This window comes from Medicago sativa, chromosome 3 (genome assembly GCF_051527215.1).
Source record: "Medicago sativa cultivar Bolivia chromosome 3, Bolivia_mono, whole genome shotgun sequence".
Lineage (NCBI taxonomy): Eukaryota > Viridiplantae > Streptophyta > Magnoliopsida > Fabales > Fabaceae > Medicago > Medicago sativa.
This window is the reverse complement of record NC_140751.1, coordinates 78,180,491-78,197,691: the sequence shown is the minus strand read 5'-3', so window position 1 is coordinate 78,197,691 and position 17,201 is coordinate 78,180,491. Positions and strand designations below refer to the sequence as shown.

Here is a 17,201-nt window from a genome sequence, read left to right as displayed (position 1 = left end):
AGTTTTGTCAACTAAAATGAAATTGCGGCGCAGCCTGTTGTCTATTTGTCTTCTATTCATGTGTAAGTAATCATTGATATATAAAAATATAAATTTCAGGTAATTTTTTTTTTTTTACCAAAACAAATCTATTACATATCCAAATCAATCAAATGAGCAATCCAAAGGAACATAATCAAAGATAAATGAAGCAACATTAGTAACAATTGTCCTTGTCAACAAGAACCACAATATTTTCCTGTCCATACAGTTGAAAATTATGAAGAAAAAAAAAAAAGGCACAAACTCTCTTTGCACTAATGCAAGATAACTCCAAATTCAGAATAGTCAACATGACATTGATTGATGGTGATCAAGTAAGAATTATTTTAACTAGGGTTAAATATGTTTTTGGTCCCTATAAATATGTCAACTTTTCGTTTTAGTCCCTCTAAAATTTTCCTTCAACTTTTAGTCCCTATAAAATTTTCAATCTTTATTTTTGGTCCCTGTTTTAAAGTAAACTCATATGTAGAATTCATATTTTTTAATAAAATTTTCCAGAAAAATTCAAAATATTATAAGAATCACTCCCAAAAAAATTTAGAATTTTTTAAGGGTTAATTATGTTTCTAGTCCCTATAAAATAGCGACCTTGTAAGTTTAGTCCCTACTTAATTTTAATAGCATTTTTAGTCCCTATAAAAAAAATTACTTATAATTTTAGTCCCTGCTAAAACAAAGTTTGATTAATTATCCTTAAACTCTTAAATTTTTGAACGATTTTTTTGAGACAAGATTAAAACACTATGAAAGGTTCGTTTACTAACATTTAGAATTTTCTGACATGAAATGAATTAAATATGAATTTTTTAAAACGACAAAAGTTAAAGATAAAAAGTAATAAAATCTGGATGTAGAAATCAAATTTTGCGATAATTTTTTGCGGAGGATCTTTTAGTAATGTTCTAAACATGTCTGCAAAAAATTGTTCAAAAATTTAAGAGTTTAAGCATAAATTAAACAAATTTGAATTGAGTAGGGACTAATACTCAGTGCAGAAAAACAAAATTAGGGACTAAAAATGCTATTAAAATTAAGTAAGGACTAAACTTACAAGGTCGCTATTTTATAGGGACTAAAAACATAATTAACCCATTTTTTAACAAAACATGAATTTAATATGAATTTTTATATATTTTACGGTTAAAAATTCATATTTAATTTGTGTTTTGTTAAAAAATTCTAATTTTTTTTAGGAATTTTTTTTAGAATATTCTACACATTTCTGCACAATTTCATTAAAAAATACAAAAATTAAATTAAAAATAGGGACCAAAAGTAGTGATAGAAAATTTTATAGGGACTAAAAGTTGAAGGAAAATTTTAGAGGGACTAAAACGAAAAGTTGACATATTTATAGGGACCAAAAACATATTTAACCCTTTTAACTAAAAGTAAAAGAACAATATACATTTCATTTTAGACCGATTATAATATAACTCAAATAGCATTGTGATGAAGAAGCTCTTTAATTAAATTATAGAAATTATTGTATGATGATCCTCCCACATTAGTAGCATCTGTAGCTTTCTTCTTCCACTCCAAGCAATTTTGTCTCATCTCTTTTCCTTTTTCTCCTTCCATCATTTTCACAACAAGTTTGGTTATCTCTTCCCTTTTCACATCATAGTTAATTTCCATCCCTATTTTCCAAGTGTTGCATAAATACCTACAATTTGTTTGTTGCTCAGCAAAGAAAGGCCAACAAATAGTAGGCAGACCTGAAGAAATTGCTTCAAGTGTAGAATTCCAACCACAATGAGTTAGGAACCCTCCAACTGATGGATGAGCAAGAACTTGGTCTTGCATGCACCAACTAGTTATGTATCCTCTATCCTTAACCTCATCTAGAAAATCTTGTGGCAAAGTTGAAGTTTCTTCACCCATTACTATATCTGGCCTCATTATCCATAAAAACGGTAACTTACTATTTGCTATTCCCCAAGCAAATTCTTTCAAGTGATGATCTGTCATAACAGTTATACTTCCATAATTAATATATAGTACTGAGCAAGGTTCCCATTTACTCAACCATTTTATGCATTCTGAGTCATTTTTCCAAAAACTTGAACCACTTGCTGCAAAACCGTTTTCTTTCTCATGAAAATGCCTACCAAGCATGTGAAGTGGGCCAATGCTATATATGTTAGGGCTTTTAGCCCTAAGGGTGTCAAGGGCTTCACCTTCTAATTCTTCAAATGTGTTAATGATGATTGCCGATGATCTCACGCAATTTTGTGGCTCAACACAAAAGAAATCAAACATAATATCATTTAGATCAGTGATTCTAATGAAGCTTGGAAGGTCTTCAATCTGATATCTTTTATTCCAGAGATCCAATCTAAACTTGTATCCAAGGTGCCATCGGCAACAAAATTTTCATCTAATAATTTTACAAAAGTAAGTTACTCAAGTTTCACAATATGATTTATGAAATAATTTTTTTTTTATAAACGAAACAATGTCTACAATCGATCATGTGTCTGGATTTAGAAGTGATTATGATAAAAATCAAACATTTTCAATGATTTAACAATTATAATTAATTTACACTTTAAAAACTATCCACGCTGACAGTGTATGCAAATTAAAATCAATATAAACAAAGGTAAATTGTAAATTTTGTTGTTTTGATAATGAAAATGTACATAACAGAAATTAGGTCTAACAGACGAAACTGGATTATGTGGACGGATTTAAAAACTTACCATATCAAGTTCCAAAAATAGTAATATATTTTTTTTTTCTATGAGCTAATTAAGGTATTCTAAAATAAAGAAATAAAGGTAGATTACCTAAATATTCATATCGCATTAAAAATTTGATATTTTAAAAATATTCATCAAAATAAATCTAACAACATCTAATATGTCATCATTTATCTTTATGTAATATAGTAAAAAAAAAAAATATCAGTTGGGCTTTGCCCTCTCTTGTAAAAAAAAATAAAAAAATACCTAAACAGTGCACATATCGCGTTAACGATTAGAATATGCCTCGGTGCTAATGTCATTTTCATTGGTTTAATACTTATCTGAAGTAACGTTATGATTCATCCGATGGAGAAGTTTGCTAACATTAGTTTAGCTACTTTTCTTGGTTTAGAATTAGAGTTAGTCAAGGCACGCTAGTAGCTACTTTTCTCTCTCTCTCTCTCTGATGGAGACATGTACCGTGCCCACTACATTTTTGTTGGTCCTTGGCAAGTGACAACTGTGTCTAGGGTCCATGATTGGCATCCGTCAAAATTTGACGCATTTAATACAAGGGTCATGTTATTGAATTTTCGACCATGTGACTCAATGACCATGAATATTATGAATGTATAAAAACATTCGACCAATACTCTTTAGAAAAAATAATTTCAAATTTAAAGTAAATTTAAAATAATTGAATTATAAAATGATATAGAATTAAAGATTGTACGTTAAGCATGAATCTAACGTACAGATCGACAGAATACTTCTTATAATCACTATTATAAACAAAAAAATTATTTTGATCTATATTATATAATGTATCTAAAAAGTGGTTTTTTTTATTATAATAATATGAAGTAAGCATATACTAATTTCATCACGAGTTAATTGAAGTTACAAAATTTAGATTTTACAAAACTACGATGGCTCGTTATGAAACATAGAGAAAAAGATCGGTTTAATTTACCTTTGAATGGAAGAATTCCTCTGTTGACAAGCTCCTCGAATTGCAAATATCCCACAAACCCATAAGTAGAAGCTGTCCATAGTTGTATCTCTCGAATGCCCAAATCCTTACCCACTCTTCCAGCAAAGTCATAATTGCCATCAGCAATTATACAAGTAACTGGAATATGAGGTGATGAAGTGTTGAGCTTAATCACGAGCTCTTTGAAAGGAGCATAACAATTTTTCCTAGTTGAATCACACAACATTGGAATATCTTGTGTTGCATCTTTATCTGATTCTGGTAAACCATCAGGTATGGTCTCAAATTGAAAATCAGGTATATATATATATACACACACACACACACCTTTTATGAAGGTGTCTTTTATCAAGTTACTCTATGAGTATTTGCGAAAAGACACCAACTTACTTTTATGAAAGTGTCTTTTAGCAAAGTTATAACTAAAAAGTGAAAATCACACCTTAAGGTGTGACTTGTTAAAAGATACCACCAAAGGGTGGCTTGTAACAAAACCTATATATATATATATATATATATGGGTTTTGCTAGAAAACACCTTTTATGAAGGTGTCTTTTAACAAGTTATCCTATTGACACTTGTTAAAAGACACCAACTAATTTTTATGAAGGTGTCTTTTAGCAAAGTTATAACTAAAAAGTGGATATCACACCTTGAGATGTGGCTTGCTAAAAGACACCTTCAAAGGGTGGCTTCTAGCAAGACCCTATATATATATATATACACACACACTACTGTTCCATATATAGTACTCGACCAAAAGCATTACTAAATGCCAACATCCATAGTCTAAACTCTTGGCTAATTTATTGACTTTGAACTGCCCACATCCATCATTCAGTCTCGCAGAGCAGAGGTAATTTAGCTTTACCTTTTCTTCTGTTCTTCTTCTTTATATTATTCCTTTCTTTTATTACAGTTACTGTCTGTCCAGTGAAGAATCTATGTAGAGTCTTTTTCTCATCTCATATTTGTTATCACTTTTTCTTATCTTATCTTATTATTACAATTAATAAGTTGGGTTAATCGGGACTGTCTTCATTTCCCCCATTTTTAATTTAACCCCTTGTCACTTCTTATTTTTCATCTTGTTCTTTTACTGATGGTTAAAAACATAAATCTACACCCTACATCCCATGAGTGCAGGTTCAAATGAAAGAGACTATAGGTTTTTTTTTTTTTTTTACTGCACCACTAAAAACAAAATTATGTATTGATCATGAGTGATCACAATGATAACCTTAGTCGAACAGTAATCGTCAAGATGCTGGTAGAAGGGTACCTGCAAAGAATCTGATATTTAAGGTTCTGTTTGGTAAAATTAGCGGATAACTGACAAGCTAGCTGATAGCTTTTAGCTGATAAGCTGCTATGATGATGATGATGATTATTATTATTATTATTATTATTATTATTATTATTATTATTATTATTATTATTATTATTATTATTATTATTATTATTATTATTATTATTATTATTATTATTATTATTATTATTATTATTATTATTATTATTATTATTATTATTATTATTATTATTATTATTATTATTATTATTATTATTATTATTATTATTATTATTATTATTATTATTATTATTATTATTATTATTATTATTATTATTATTATTATTATTATTATTATTATTATTATTATTATTATTATTATTATTATTATTATTATTATTATTATTATTATTATTATTATTATTATTATTATTATTATTATTATTATTATTATTATTATTATTATTATTATTATTATTATTATTATTATTATTATTATTATTATTATTATTATTATTATTATTATTATTATTATTATTATTATTATTATTATTATTATTATTATTATTATTATTATTATTATTATTATTATTATTATTATTATTATTATTATTATTATTATTATTATTATTATTATTATTATTATTATTATTATTATTATTATTATTATTATTATTATTAAATATTTACCAACAATGCATAGTTACATAATATTATCTTGAGTAATTTTATTATACTGAATTGTTATAGTTACGTAATAAGACTTTTTTTTGAAGGAAGTTACGTAATAAGACTTAACAACGAAAGTAATATTTAGCTTTAAAAAAAATGAAAGTAACATTCTTATAGGAAAAAAAAAATCGAAACGTACTCTATAAAAAAAACTATGGAAGGCATTTTCTCAAAAGAAAAAAAAGACGGAAGCGCAACTGATAATTATTTCATAACTATTTTAGTTTGAGTTAAAAGGATAAAAGTGGACTTTAAATAAAAACATAAGGGTAAAACTGGAATTAAAAGTGAGACGCTATAAGCTATAAGCTCAAACGCTACTTGAAGTAGCTTCTGAAAAATAGCTTATAAGCTCATGGAAATTCGTGAAATAAGCTATAAGCTCGTTGTAAAAAATGTTACCAAACAAAACTTATTTTGTCAAACGAGCTTATAAGCTATAAGCTAGTTATGTGGCCTTACCAAACAGTGCCTAAGTCGGTAGGAGAGCAACGAATGAGGTAAAAATTTGGTAAATAATGTGTACCTTGCATTTGCTGTAAAGGAGACTTTTTTTTATAGGATTGGTTTCAAGCAATTGGTTTTGCTTGAATGAGAGCTGCTACGGAGCAGTGTGTCATCAATGTCGAGCTCCATCCGTTACATGTAGTTGAAGCCTTAGAGAGTGAATGACCACCGGTTAGCATTGGAAGCATTTGAGGAGCACTTGAGATCCTCTTAATTTATAAAAATAAATGGAGATTGCAACTATGAAAGAGAAATTAAGCAAAAATTAAGCATAATTTCATCATAATAACTAAACAAGAGTTCAATTTCCAATTTTTATCTAAAAACCATAAATAACCTTATCTTATTTCAATTATAGTCGCTATTTTTTTCTCCCTCTCCCTCCTTTTTTTTTTCTTTCTTTCTCTCACACGCCACTCACATATTCTCTTTCTCTCATCTCTAGTCTCCAATTTCATTTTAGGCTTAATTAATGATTTGGTCCCTTAAGTTATTTGTTGGTTACATTTTGGTCACATAAGTTATTAACATTACGTTTTGATCCCTTAACTTGTAATCTGTTAGTCAAATAAATCCTTTCCATTAAATTTTATAAAAAACCGTTAATCTTCATCATTGAACCCAGAATTCATCACTCTTCATCATCAAAACCCAAAATTCATCACCCATTCATCTTCATCATTAAATCCAGTAATTAAAATTTTCCCCAAAGATAAAGCTTTCAGCTCCAAATATTTCTTTGGCTTTTAAGTTGGAAGATTTGTTGTTATTGTTGTTGTTTTTATTGTGCTATAAATGAAAAGAGATGGGGTTGTTATTGTTGGACTTGTTATAAGTAAATGAAGTAATGAATTGGGGTAGACGAGAGACTGAAGAATTGGGGTAAAAGTGATGAGGTTGTTACCGTAACTGGGAAATGTAACCCACATGAAGTATGAATGTGAATCCATGAAGATGATTTGAAGTTTGATAAATATGGTTTTGAATTTGGGGAAAATTGAACATTGAAGTTTTAGTGCCCGTTTGGTTCAGCTTTGAATATAATTGATTTTGAGAGAATTGATTCTGATAGAATTGATTCTGACAGAATTGATTCTGAGAGAATTGATTTATGTTTGGATACAATTATGTAGAATTGATTAAACAAAATGATTTATGTTTGGATGCAATTATGTAGAATTGCTTTTGAATGTATAATTACTAAAATAGACATAGCTAAAGGAGAATTGATAAAGAATGAGAATTGATAAAGGGCAATAAAGTAAAATAACATGTTGTAATAATAAAATATACAAACTTATACACGTTGTTCAAGGAAAATTGATTCTAGAAAAGCTAGAAGCTAGGATTTGTAGCTTCATGGAGAATTGCTTTTGGAGGATAAAAACAATTCTGAAAAGCTGAACCAAACACGTTGTTTTTGGCTAGAATTGCTTTTGGCACTGTAGAGAATTGATTTTGGGCTAAAATTGCTTCTCAGAAGCCAAACCAAACAGGCCTTTAATTGAATTATAAGAGTTCATTGGGGGTTTTTTTTTTTTTGATTTTTTTTGAGTTTGGTGTTGAAGGGATGTGATGAAGTTTTTGGATTTTACAATGAAGCTGATGAATAGAGTTGATGAAGGTGGTGAATTTTGTTGAAATTCTGGATTTAACGATGAAAGGGATGAAGATTAACAGATTTTTACCCAATTTAGCGGAAAGGATTTATTAGGCTAACGGACTATAAGTTAAGGGACCAAAATGTAATGTTAATAACTTATGGGACTAAAATGTAACCAACAAATAACTTAAGGGACCAAATCATTAATTAAGCCTTCATTTTATTTTTCACGGTTCACTATTTTTATTTATATTTTTTGAAAAAAATTATTATCTTTATCTCTCTCTCATTTTCTCTCTTTTCTGAACTTTTTTTTTTTTTTTTAACTCTTTCTTTCATTTTTTCACTCACTTTGACTCAATTTTATTTGACTCTTATGTGAAAAATACTAGAGAAATGTTTGTCATTGATAAATAAAAAAAATTAAAATAAGTATTTATCATCGATAAATATGAAAAAACATGAGACATATTTGTAACTCATAAATAAAAAAGAGTAAATTACACTTCTCTCCCCTCAAAGATGTTTGAATTACACTCCCCTCCCCTCTTATGTTAAAATATACACTCCCCTCCCCTCTTATTCAAAACATATTAGAAAATTTTCCACTTTCCTCCCCTAAGAGAAGCTTGAATTACATTTCCCTTCCTCCTTATGTTAAAACCTACACTTTACTCCCTCAATATTTATTTTTTATTTCTAGTAATCTGGAAAAATAATAATAATCTAACACGCTTCCAAAAAAAATAGTATTGCGTGTCTGTTTTAATATAATAAAAAATTGAATACATATTTTTCACTATTTTTTATTCACAATTTCATTAACATGTAGTTTTAAACCCTATTATAAAATATGAAACAACCCAAAATAAAATTAAAATATGTGAAAAATTACTAAAGACAATAAAACATGGTTATTTAAAAGTTAATTTTATACTCTAAATTATCAAATCAATGGTAAAATATTTAAATTTAATTATCATTGACATTTAAATTATAAAGAAATGAATTAATTTTTCTTTAATGATGGTTCAAAATTAATATATATCATATAAATATTTATTTATGTTAAAATAGATTAAAGTGTAGTACATATTTAATTATTAAGGGAGGGGGTAGTAGTTCAACCATCTTATAAGGGAGTGGAGTATAAATTTTATTTTTCAAAGGAGGAGAGTGTATATTTTAACATAAGAGGGGAGGGGGGTGTAATTCAAGCATCTTTGAGGGGAGGGGGTGTAATTCAAGATATGAGACTAATATTTGTCATTCATAATTATAATTTATTATAAAATTTATATACGAGACAAATGTTTATCATTTACTATTGAAAATCATAGTTCAGTGATTATCATTATTTAATCTCTTTGTGTATTGTATTGAATGAATCACATTACATTGAGTTTTAGTTTATATAGCTAATAGGAACTGTTAACAATCCTAACAGTGTCCTCTAACTAACTGACAGCTGTAATCAACTAAGTGCCACATCAGCACAGACAGCTGTATCCTAACAACGTGCCACATCAACTCTACTAAGTGATGTGGCACCTATACATATATTCTCATATCCCCCCCACAAACTTAAGGGGTTTGCTGAAGAGGAAACACCTTGAGTTTTGTCCGAATAGTAGCATAACAGGAGGGAGCCAAAGGCTTGGTCAGAGGATCGGCAAGCTGTTCATGAGCAGGGACATGAAGGACAATGAGTTGCTTGGCCAAGACTTTTTCACGAACAAAGTGGATATCCAATTCAATATGCTTGGTACGATTGTGCAGGATTGGATCATGAGCCAGTGCAACCGCACTGAGGTTATCACAAAGAAGGGTAGGAGTATGAAAAGCAACCTTTAATTCAGTTAAAAGAGACTGAATCCATAATATATCTGCTGTAGTATGAGCCATGCTACGATATTCTGACTCAGTGCTGGAACGAGCAACTAATTGCTGCTTCTTAGAATGCCAAGATATAAGGTTGGGGCCAAAATAAATGCATGAGCCAGAAGTAGATTTTCTGTCATCCTGGTCAGTGGCCCAATCTGCATCACTGTAGGCTCGCAGAGAGTAGGGAGGACCAGAAGAAGCTGGCTGAAAGAGTAGGCCATGAGACATAGAACCTTTAAGGTACCGGAGAATACGCTTTACTGCCTTCCAGTGAGTTTCAAGAGGACATGCCATGAATTGAGACACCTTGTTGACACTATAGGCAATATCCGGTCTAGTTAAGGTGGCATATTGCAGTCCTCCCACTATAGATCTGTATAGAGTAGGCTCAGAAAGAGTGTCAGTCCCATACTTGCTTAACCGGCAGCTACTGACCATAGGAGAGCCAATACCTTTAGCTTCATTCATATTAGCTTTACACAAAAGGTCATGGACATACTTGGCCTGATTTAGCAGAACAGCCCCATTAGGAAGATAATGCACCTCTATCCCTAAAAAATAATCAAGTTTCTGAATTAGATCAGAGATGAGAGTAGAAGCGTTCCATGTGATTAGAATATCATCCACATATATCAACACATATAAACAGGCTCCATTATGAGAGTAAATCAGGAGAGAGGGATCACATTTGCTCTTAGAGAACCCAAACTGAATAAGCGCAGTTGTGAGTCTCTCATACCAGGCTCTAGGGGCCTGCTTCAAACCATATAGAGACTTAGAAAGCTTGCACACCAAGGACTTATCAGTGTTCTCAAAACCAGGAGGTTGGGACATATAAACTTCTTCTTGCAAGTTGCCATTAAGAAAGGCATTATTGACATCAATTTGTTGGATTGGCCACTTGTTTGTTAATGCTAAAGTAAGAACAATTCTGATGGTGATAGGTTTAATCACAGGTGAGAAAGTTTCTGTAAAATCAAAACCAGCAGATTGGTGGAAACCTTTAGCTACCAGCCTGGCTTTGTATTTATTTAGAGAGCCATCAGGATTTTCTTTGACCCTAAAGACCCACTTACAACCAATAGCACGTTTATGCGGAGGGAGAGGAACAAGCTGCCATGTATTATTGTCAATTAGAGCTTTGTACTCAGATTTCATAGCTTGTAACCAATTAGGATCAGATAAAGCATGGTGAACAGATTTAGGTTCCATGATAGAGAGAAACACCCTGGGTTTAAGTTTTCCAGTTTTGCCCCTAGTAATCATAGAGTGATTGTTATGGTTAGATATAACATGGGGTATTTGTGGAGAAGAGTTTTGTGGGGCAGAGGTGGAATCAGTGGATGGAGTATCAACAGGTTGAGGTGACTCTGAAGATACATTGGGTGAAGGTGAGTTGTCAGGATTGGCATTAATGGGAGAAGTGGGAGGTGATATAGGGGGAGTGGGAGAGATTGGTGGAATAGGGTTAAGGGAAGGTGCACACATAGGTATAGTGGCAGGATAACTGGGTGTAGGAGTGTGAGTGGGTATTGATTGAACAAATAAAGATGGGTAAGGAAACTCTATTTCATTAAATAGCACATCTTTTGAGATATAGATCCTGCCATCAGATGAAAGACATTTGTGGCCTTTATGATAAGGGGAGACACCTAAGTATACACACTTGCTAGACCTGGCTTGTAATTTGTGTCTATTGTAGGGTCTCAGGTGAGGAAAACAAGAACAGCCAAAGGTCTTAATTTGGCTATAGTCAGGGACAGTGTGGAAAAGCGCTTGATGAGGGGATGTAAATTGAGGAAGTGCACTGGAGGGAAGCTTATTTATTAGATAAACAGCTTGTGTAAAACTATGATCCCAATACTTAAGAGGAATTGAAGCATGAGATAAAATAGTTAAGCCCATTTCAACAATTTGTCTATGCTTACGTTCAACGGTGCCATTTTGGTGGGATGTGTGTGGACAGGTAAGGCGATGTGTGATACCCATAGAGTTAAGTAGGGCAGTAAAGGGTCTAAACTCCCCACCCCAGTCAGACTGAATAGCTTTAACAGGAATTTGAAATTGATTTTGGATAAGAGCATAGAATTGTTTAAAAGCAGCTAAAGCATCTGACTTAGATTTTAAGAAATAAATCCAGGTGTATTTGGTAAAGGTGTCAACAAAAGTGATGTAGTAATTGTACCCATATGTAGAGGGAAAAGGTGCAGGGCCCCAAAGGTCACAATGTATAACTTCAAAAGGAGACACATAGGAAGTACTAGAACTAGGTGCATGTAATCTATGAGATTTACCAATAGCACAAGCTGAACAGAAATCAATAGAGTCTTTATTGGAAAATGGAATATTACAATGTTTAAGCACAGTTTTGACAGCATGTGCATGAGAATGGCCTAGCCTATAGTGCCATTTCTGAAAAGTATTAACAGTAGGAAAAACAGATGTACTATTATTACATTGCAAAGGTGCAGAATTATTTGAAAAAAAAAGAATGAAAATTTGAAACAGACAAATTGGACTGAGGCACAACAGAGTAAAGAAACTTGAAGGGCTTGAACTGGTACAAGCCATCAGCACCCACAGAGCCCTCAAGAAGCACTTGATTAGAGCCCTGTGATTTAACATAACAAGTATAAGGATGAAATTCAAATATGACATTATTGTCTTGTGCAAATTTGCTAACAGAAACTAAGTTTTTAGAAATGTTAGGCACATGCAATAAATCTTTAAGAGACAAATGCACATTAGGATTAGAGGGAGAGCAAAAAGTAGAGTGACCCAAGGAAGCAATGGACACACCTTGACCATTACCCATTAGCACCTGCTCATGACCATTGTAAGGCACACTGTGAGAAAGGTTGTGCTGATTAAAAGTGAGATGATGAGACGCACCAGAATCAGGGTACCAAGGCGCCTCAGAGTAAGAGGAAGATGCAAAATCAGAGGTATAAGGCATATAAGGTTGCATAGCAAGATGAGCCATGGGTCGAGTGGGAGGGTGAAAGCCTGAGTTTCTCTGCGAGTAGCCAAAAGGAAGAGGCTGTTGAGGGTGTGAATTAGGGTTAGCAGAAGAATCATACCTGTACCAACACTCAACATCATTATGACCTGATTTGGCACAAATCTGACATTGAATACGATTTGAAGGCATAGAGCCTCTTCCTATACCGCGACCACGCCCACGGCCGCGTCCGCGTCCGCGTCCCCTACCAGAGTTGTAATACTCAGTGCCAACATCAGAATTAGACGCAGTAGGATTGGACGAAGGAGGAACCTGATCAGCTTGAACAAGGTTTGCAGATACACTAGGATTGGTCAATTCCTGACGAAATTTCTCAAATTGCGCTTCTTGCATCATGAGAATTCCTTCAACGTCCTCAATCGAGGGAGAATCAAGACGACTATAGATCATAAGCACAAAAGCATTGAATTCTTCTGGAAGTCCCTCGAGAATAGCATCGATGTGTTCCTGCTCGGAAACGACATCACCGATAGCGGTGAGGGAATCGACGATGGATTTGATACGCATAAGGTACTCAGTTATGGAGCGTGCCAATTTCTTGGTGTTCTTGAGCTCAGATCGTAATTGTCGCGCCCTAGCTTTCATGAACGAATGAAAAAATTTGTGAATTTTGTCCCATACCTGAAACGCATGCTTGCATCCAAGAACACGAGGCAAGATTCCATCAGAAAGAGTAGACAGTAACCACGTAAACAACATCTGATCTTGAGTAAGCCACTTGCGATACTCATCGGAAAGTTTGTTAGAGGCGCGATCTTCATCAGAATCAAATTGAAGAGGAATTTTCGGATTTAGGATGAAACGATGAAGGTTGTGTGCAAGGATAACGCCATTAACTTGTTGTTGCCAGAGAAGGTAGTTCTTCTCATCCAATTTGATCGTGAGCGAGTGCGTAAGACCCGATCGTGTCGAATCTTTGGTTGTAGAAGGTAGAGGAACTGAAATTTCAGAGGAATCTGGTTTAGATTCACGGTTAGGTGATGTAACCGCCGCCATGGATGAAGCTTGTTGAAGCTTGAATCACACGTGCGAGAACGAAGAACGAAATGAAGCGGAAGGTTCACGCCCAAAGGATCGTGAAGGATACTGATACCATATTGAAAATCATAGTTCAGTGATTATCATTATTTAATCTCTTTGTGTATTGTATTGAATGAATCACATTACATTGAGTTTTAGTTTATATAGCTAATAGGAACTGTTAACAATCCTAACAGTGTCCTCTAACTAACTGACAGCTGTAATCAACTAAGTGCCACATCAGCACAGACAGCTGTATCCTAACAATGTGCCACATCAACTCTACTAAGTGATGTGGCACCTATACATATATTCTCATATTTACTAATAAGTTAGATTTATTATGTACCAAAAAAAAAAGTTAGATTCATTGATTTTTTGATATCTTCCAAAAACAAACGAGGACATTTAACTATCGAACAAAAATCAGTGGAGGTATGCAAACGCACAATTATTTTACTGATTTAAACTCTATTTCCCATTTTTTTTTCCTTTACAAGTTTAAACATAATTTATTTGAGTTTAACATTGTGATTAGTTAAGTGCAGCACTTGAAGTTTAACATAATGGCTATGCTGCAAAATGTTGAAGCTTCTTCTATTGTGGTGCCTCCGAAAAAATATGACGTTTTTATTAGTTTTCGTGGTGAGGACACTCGCAGAAACTTCACAGGCCATCTCTACGATGCTCTGAGCAAGAAGGTTATAACATTTATGGACGACAGTGATCTTGAAAAAGGAGATGAGATATCATCATCACTAAACAAAGCCATTGAGGAGTCATACACATCTATAGTCATCTTTTCAAAAGACTATGCTTCTTCAAAATGGTGCTTGAATGAACTCGTCAAAATTCTAGAATGCAAAAAAGAGTTGGGGCAAATTGTGATACCTGTTTTCTACGGAATAAATCCATCAGAAGTGAAATATCAGATTGGGAGTTTTGGGGAAGCTTTTATAAAACACGAACAAGATTTGCAACATAGTAGAAGCAACTTGCACAAAAGGAAAGATGCTCTAACTGGGCAAGATTTTATAAAACGGGAGCAAGATTTAGAGCACAGTAAAGACAAGTTGCAAAAATGGAAAGGCGCTCTTTGTGAAGCAGCCAACTTAGCTGGTTGGGACTATCGAAATTGCAGGCAAGTAAAATAAATTATATACCCAATGTATATATTCATGTCATGGCTTATCATTATCTTCACTATGTTTTCGGATTATCATTCTTTTTGAAATATTTCCTTGTTCTTCTTGCTCTACTATGTTGACCATAAATTTTATTTGATTACTATCTGCACGACAAGAATGTTAACCTTCTTTCCCCCTCATTCATATGATAGGATTGAATCTCACTTCATTCAGCTCATCGTCAAAGATGTTTCTAAAAAAGTTAATACAAAACTTGTTGAAATTGAGAAAAAGTATGAAGAGAAATCGTCACTGAAGGTCACGCTAGCTGATAAAGTTATAAACAGTGTAGGAAAAGCTATGTCTAATTTGTCCATTTCTTGCTCTACCACCAAGCCATATTTGAAGGTCGGCACCAAAATCAATGTTCCACAACAGATACCAAATATTCCAGTTGATTTGCTGAGGTCACGTGAACCAAAAGAGTTGCAAGAAAAACGTTCAAAGTTGGATAAAGGGTCTCCCATTATTATCATTGAAGCTCCAAAGATGGTCAAAACTGCAGCTAATTCGGTTTATTGCCCCAATTTTGGCTTGTACAAACGTGGTGATGTTGGAAGGTATTTTTCCTCATCTCTTAATTTTTCATCATTTTTTTTTCTTTCAAATTTTACACACACTAGCAGTAGCAACTAATTGATTTGGTAAAATCTAAAAGTATATCCAATTAATTAATCTTTAGACAAAAAATGATGTGAAATTCAATCTTTGTTTTGAGCATCATCAAATGAATAAAATTGCAATGATGTAATTAATTATATATTACACTTATATATGCAGAATTGTTTCAAAAAAGCAAGAAGATGTGTGGGCAGTGCGGCGCAGCATTGGAACTTATATTATTGATGGCAAATATTTCAAGCCCTTAGATATGGCTGAGTATAGCTAGCTGATTAACCATACATAAATTGTGGACTTTGTTTCATTGTTTGCCAACAACTAGATGGCACGTATTGATTGAGCATGCAATTAGAATTAAAAAGATAATTTAGAAGTTTAAGTTATATGTAGGATTTATAATATTTAAACTTTTGTTTTATTTGTCGTTTAGTTGGATCTTTAATCTTAAGGCCTTTTATTTCATTATCCAGTAGTCTTACTATATATATAGTCTCATTGAGATATTTTACATATGTTAAAAAAAAAGGTAGTATTTTTAATGTGAATATTTTGTGTATAAATGTTACTAAACTAAGTAGATTACTTCTGCTATATTCTGTTGAAAGTTAGTTAATTCAGGTTTGTTAAATGTAGTTAATAGTTATGTTTGGTAGTAGTTGTTTTGTGCTGCTAGAGTTTGTAACCAACGTAGGACTTACATAGTTTATATAAATAATCTTCTCTACATCTCTGTGTTGTTGCAATCCATTCTCATTTATTTCAATATATAGTAGAAAGCATATCCAAAATCTTTCTTGTTTTCTATCTCAAATTACAAAGTATATTGTATGTTCCAACAATTGGTATCGTGAGCTCGGTTCGGCCGTTACAAGAAGATGTGCAATCATGACAACAACTTCAAATAATTTTCTTGGAAGTCTTTTCATGCTCAATAGAATGAACTACGAAAGATTGCACTAACAAATGAAGGTTCTTTTAATTTGGATCTCAAAGACATGTTGGAGGTTGTGAACTTCAGGTGGAGGAGCTGGGTGAAAACCCAATAGATGCGCAAAAGACAACATACAAGGAGGCGAAGAAGAAGGATTATAAAACGTTATTTTGTTGGTATCATTAAAAAAATGTTATAAATTTAGTCTTGGTTTGCTTTAATTCCGAAACCAAATACTATGCAAACTCCCCCCAATTTTACATATAATTAAGTACTAATTAATTGTGGAATTGTAGAGTAGAAATTAACAATTCATGTGGACACAAACTCACTTATCTCTTTATTATTTGTACGAATTTTGGTACACTTTCCATAATAAGTCATCACTATAAAAATGTTATTTTGTTGGTGTCATTAAAAAAAATATTATATTTGTTTTTTTTTAAGATATTATATTTGTTATATTGTTGGTATCATCGAATAAAATAAGTAAAGTTTGTTTCAAAATTTTATCAAATTGGAACATAAAAATTTGTTTCCGCATATATAAATACATAAAATCTGCAAATAGTGTGGTGCAAATATTTAACTGTGTTTTACGTATAAAATAACAATATATACATATAAATCGAAGTTTGTTTCCTTCGATTTTCAGTACAATGTCTGGAAGCAAAAC

General features: G+C 32.2%; 1 protein-coding gene and 1 pseudogene across 3 annotated transcripts; one reads left to right on the top strand and one right to left on the bottom strand.

Annotated features, from left to right (window-relative positions):
* Positions 1–212: 212 nt before the first annotated feature.
* LOC146940506 (linamarin synthase 1 pseudogene) lies at positions 213–7,222 on the bottom strand (annotated as a pseudogene). Its single transcript, XR_015030019.1, has 3 exons — positions 7,007–7,222; positions 3,709–4,078; positions 213–2,425 (listed from the first exon to the last, which is right to left on the bottom strand). The product of XR_015030019.1 is annotated as a linamarin synthase 1 pseudogene (transcript).
* Positions 4,316–16,335, top strand: LOC146940505 (disease resistance protein RPV1-like). 2 transcript variants are annotated; one of them, XM_085754202.1, is made up of 4 exons: positions 4,316–4,586; positions 14,325–14,927; positions 15,126–15,533; positions 15,754–16,335. In XM_085754202.1, exons 2-4 carry the CDS (start codon positions 14,353–14,355, stop codon positions 15,860–15,862), a joined length of 1,092 nt encoding a protein of 363 aa, XP_085610328.1. In that variant the 5' UTR covers positions 4,316–4,586; positions 14,325–14,352; the 3' UTR covers positions 15,863–16,335. The 2 variants fall into 2 exon arrangements, with proteins under 2 accessions (XP_085610328.1, XP_085610327.1); XM_085754201.1 differs by having other exon boundaries at positions 4,318–4,586; positions 14,335–14,927.
* Positions 16,336–17,201: the final 866 nt, after the last annotated feature.

What these genes read in the sequence shown, in the direction of transcription:
- LOC146940505 (XM_085754202.1), top strand. Translation starts at nt 14,353, where the DNA reads ATGGCTATGCTGCAAAATGTTGAAGCTTCTTCTATTGTGGTGCCTCCG. An exon ending in TGGGACTATCGAAATTGCAG is followed by an intron (nt 14,928 to 15,125) that starts GCAAGTAAAATA and finishes TTCATATGATAG; the next exon opens with GATTGAATCTCACTTCATTC. An exon ending in AAACGTGGTGATGTTGGAAG is followed by an intron (nt 15,534 to 15,753) that starts GTATTTTTCCTC and finishes TTATATATGCAG; the next exon opens with AATTGTTTCAAAAAAGCAAG.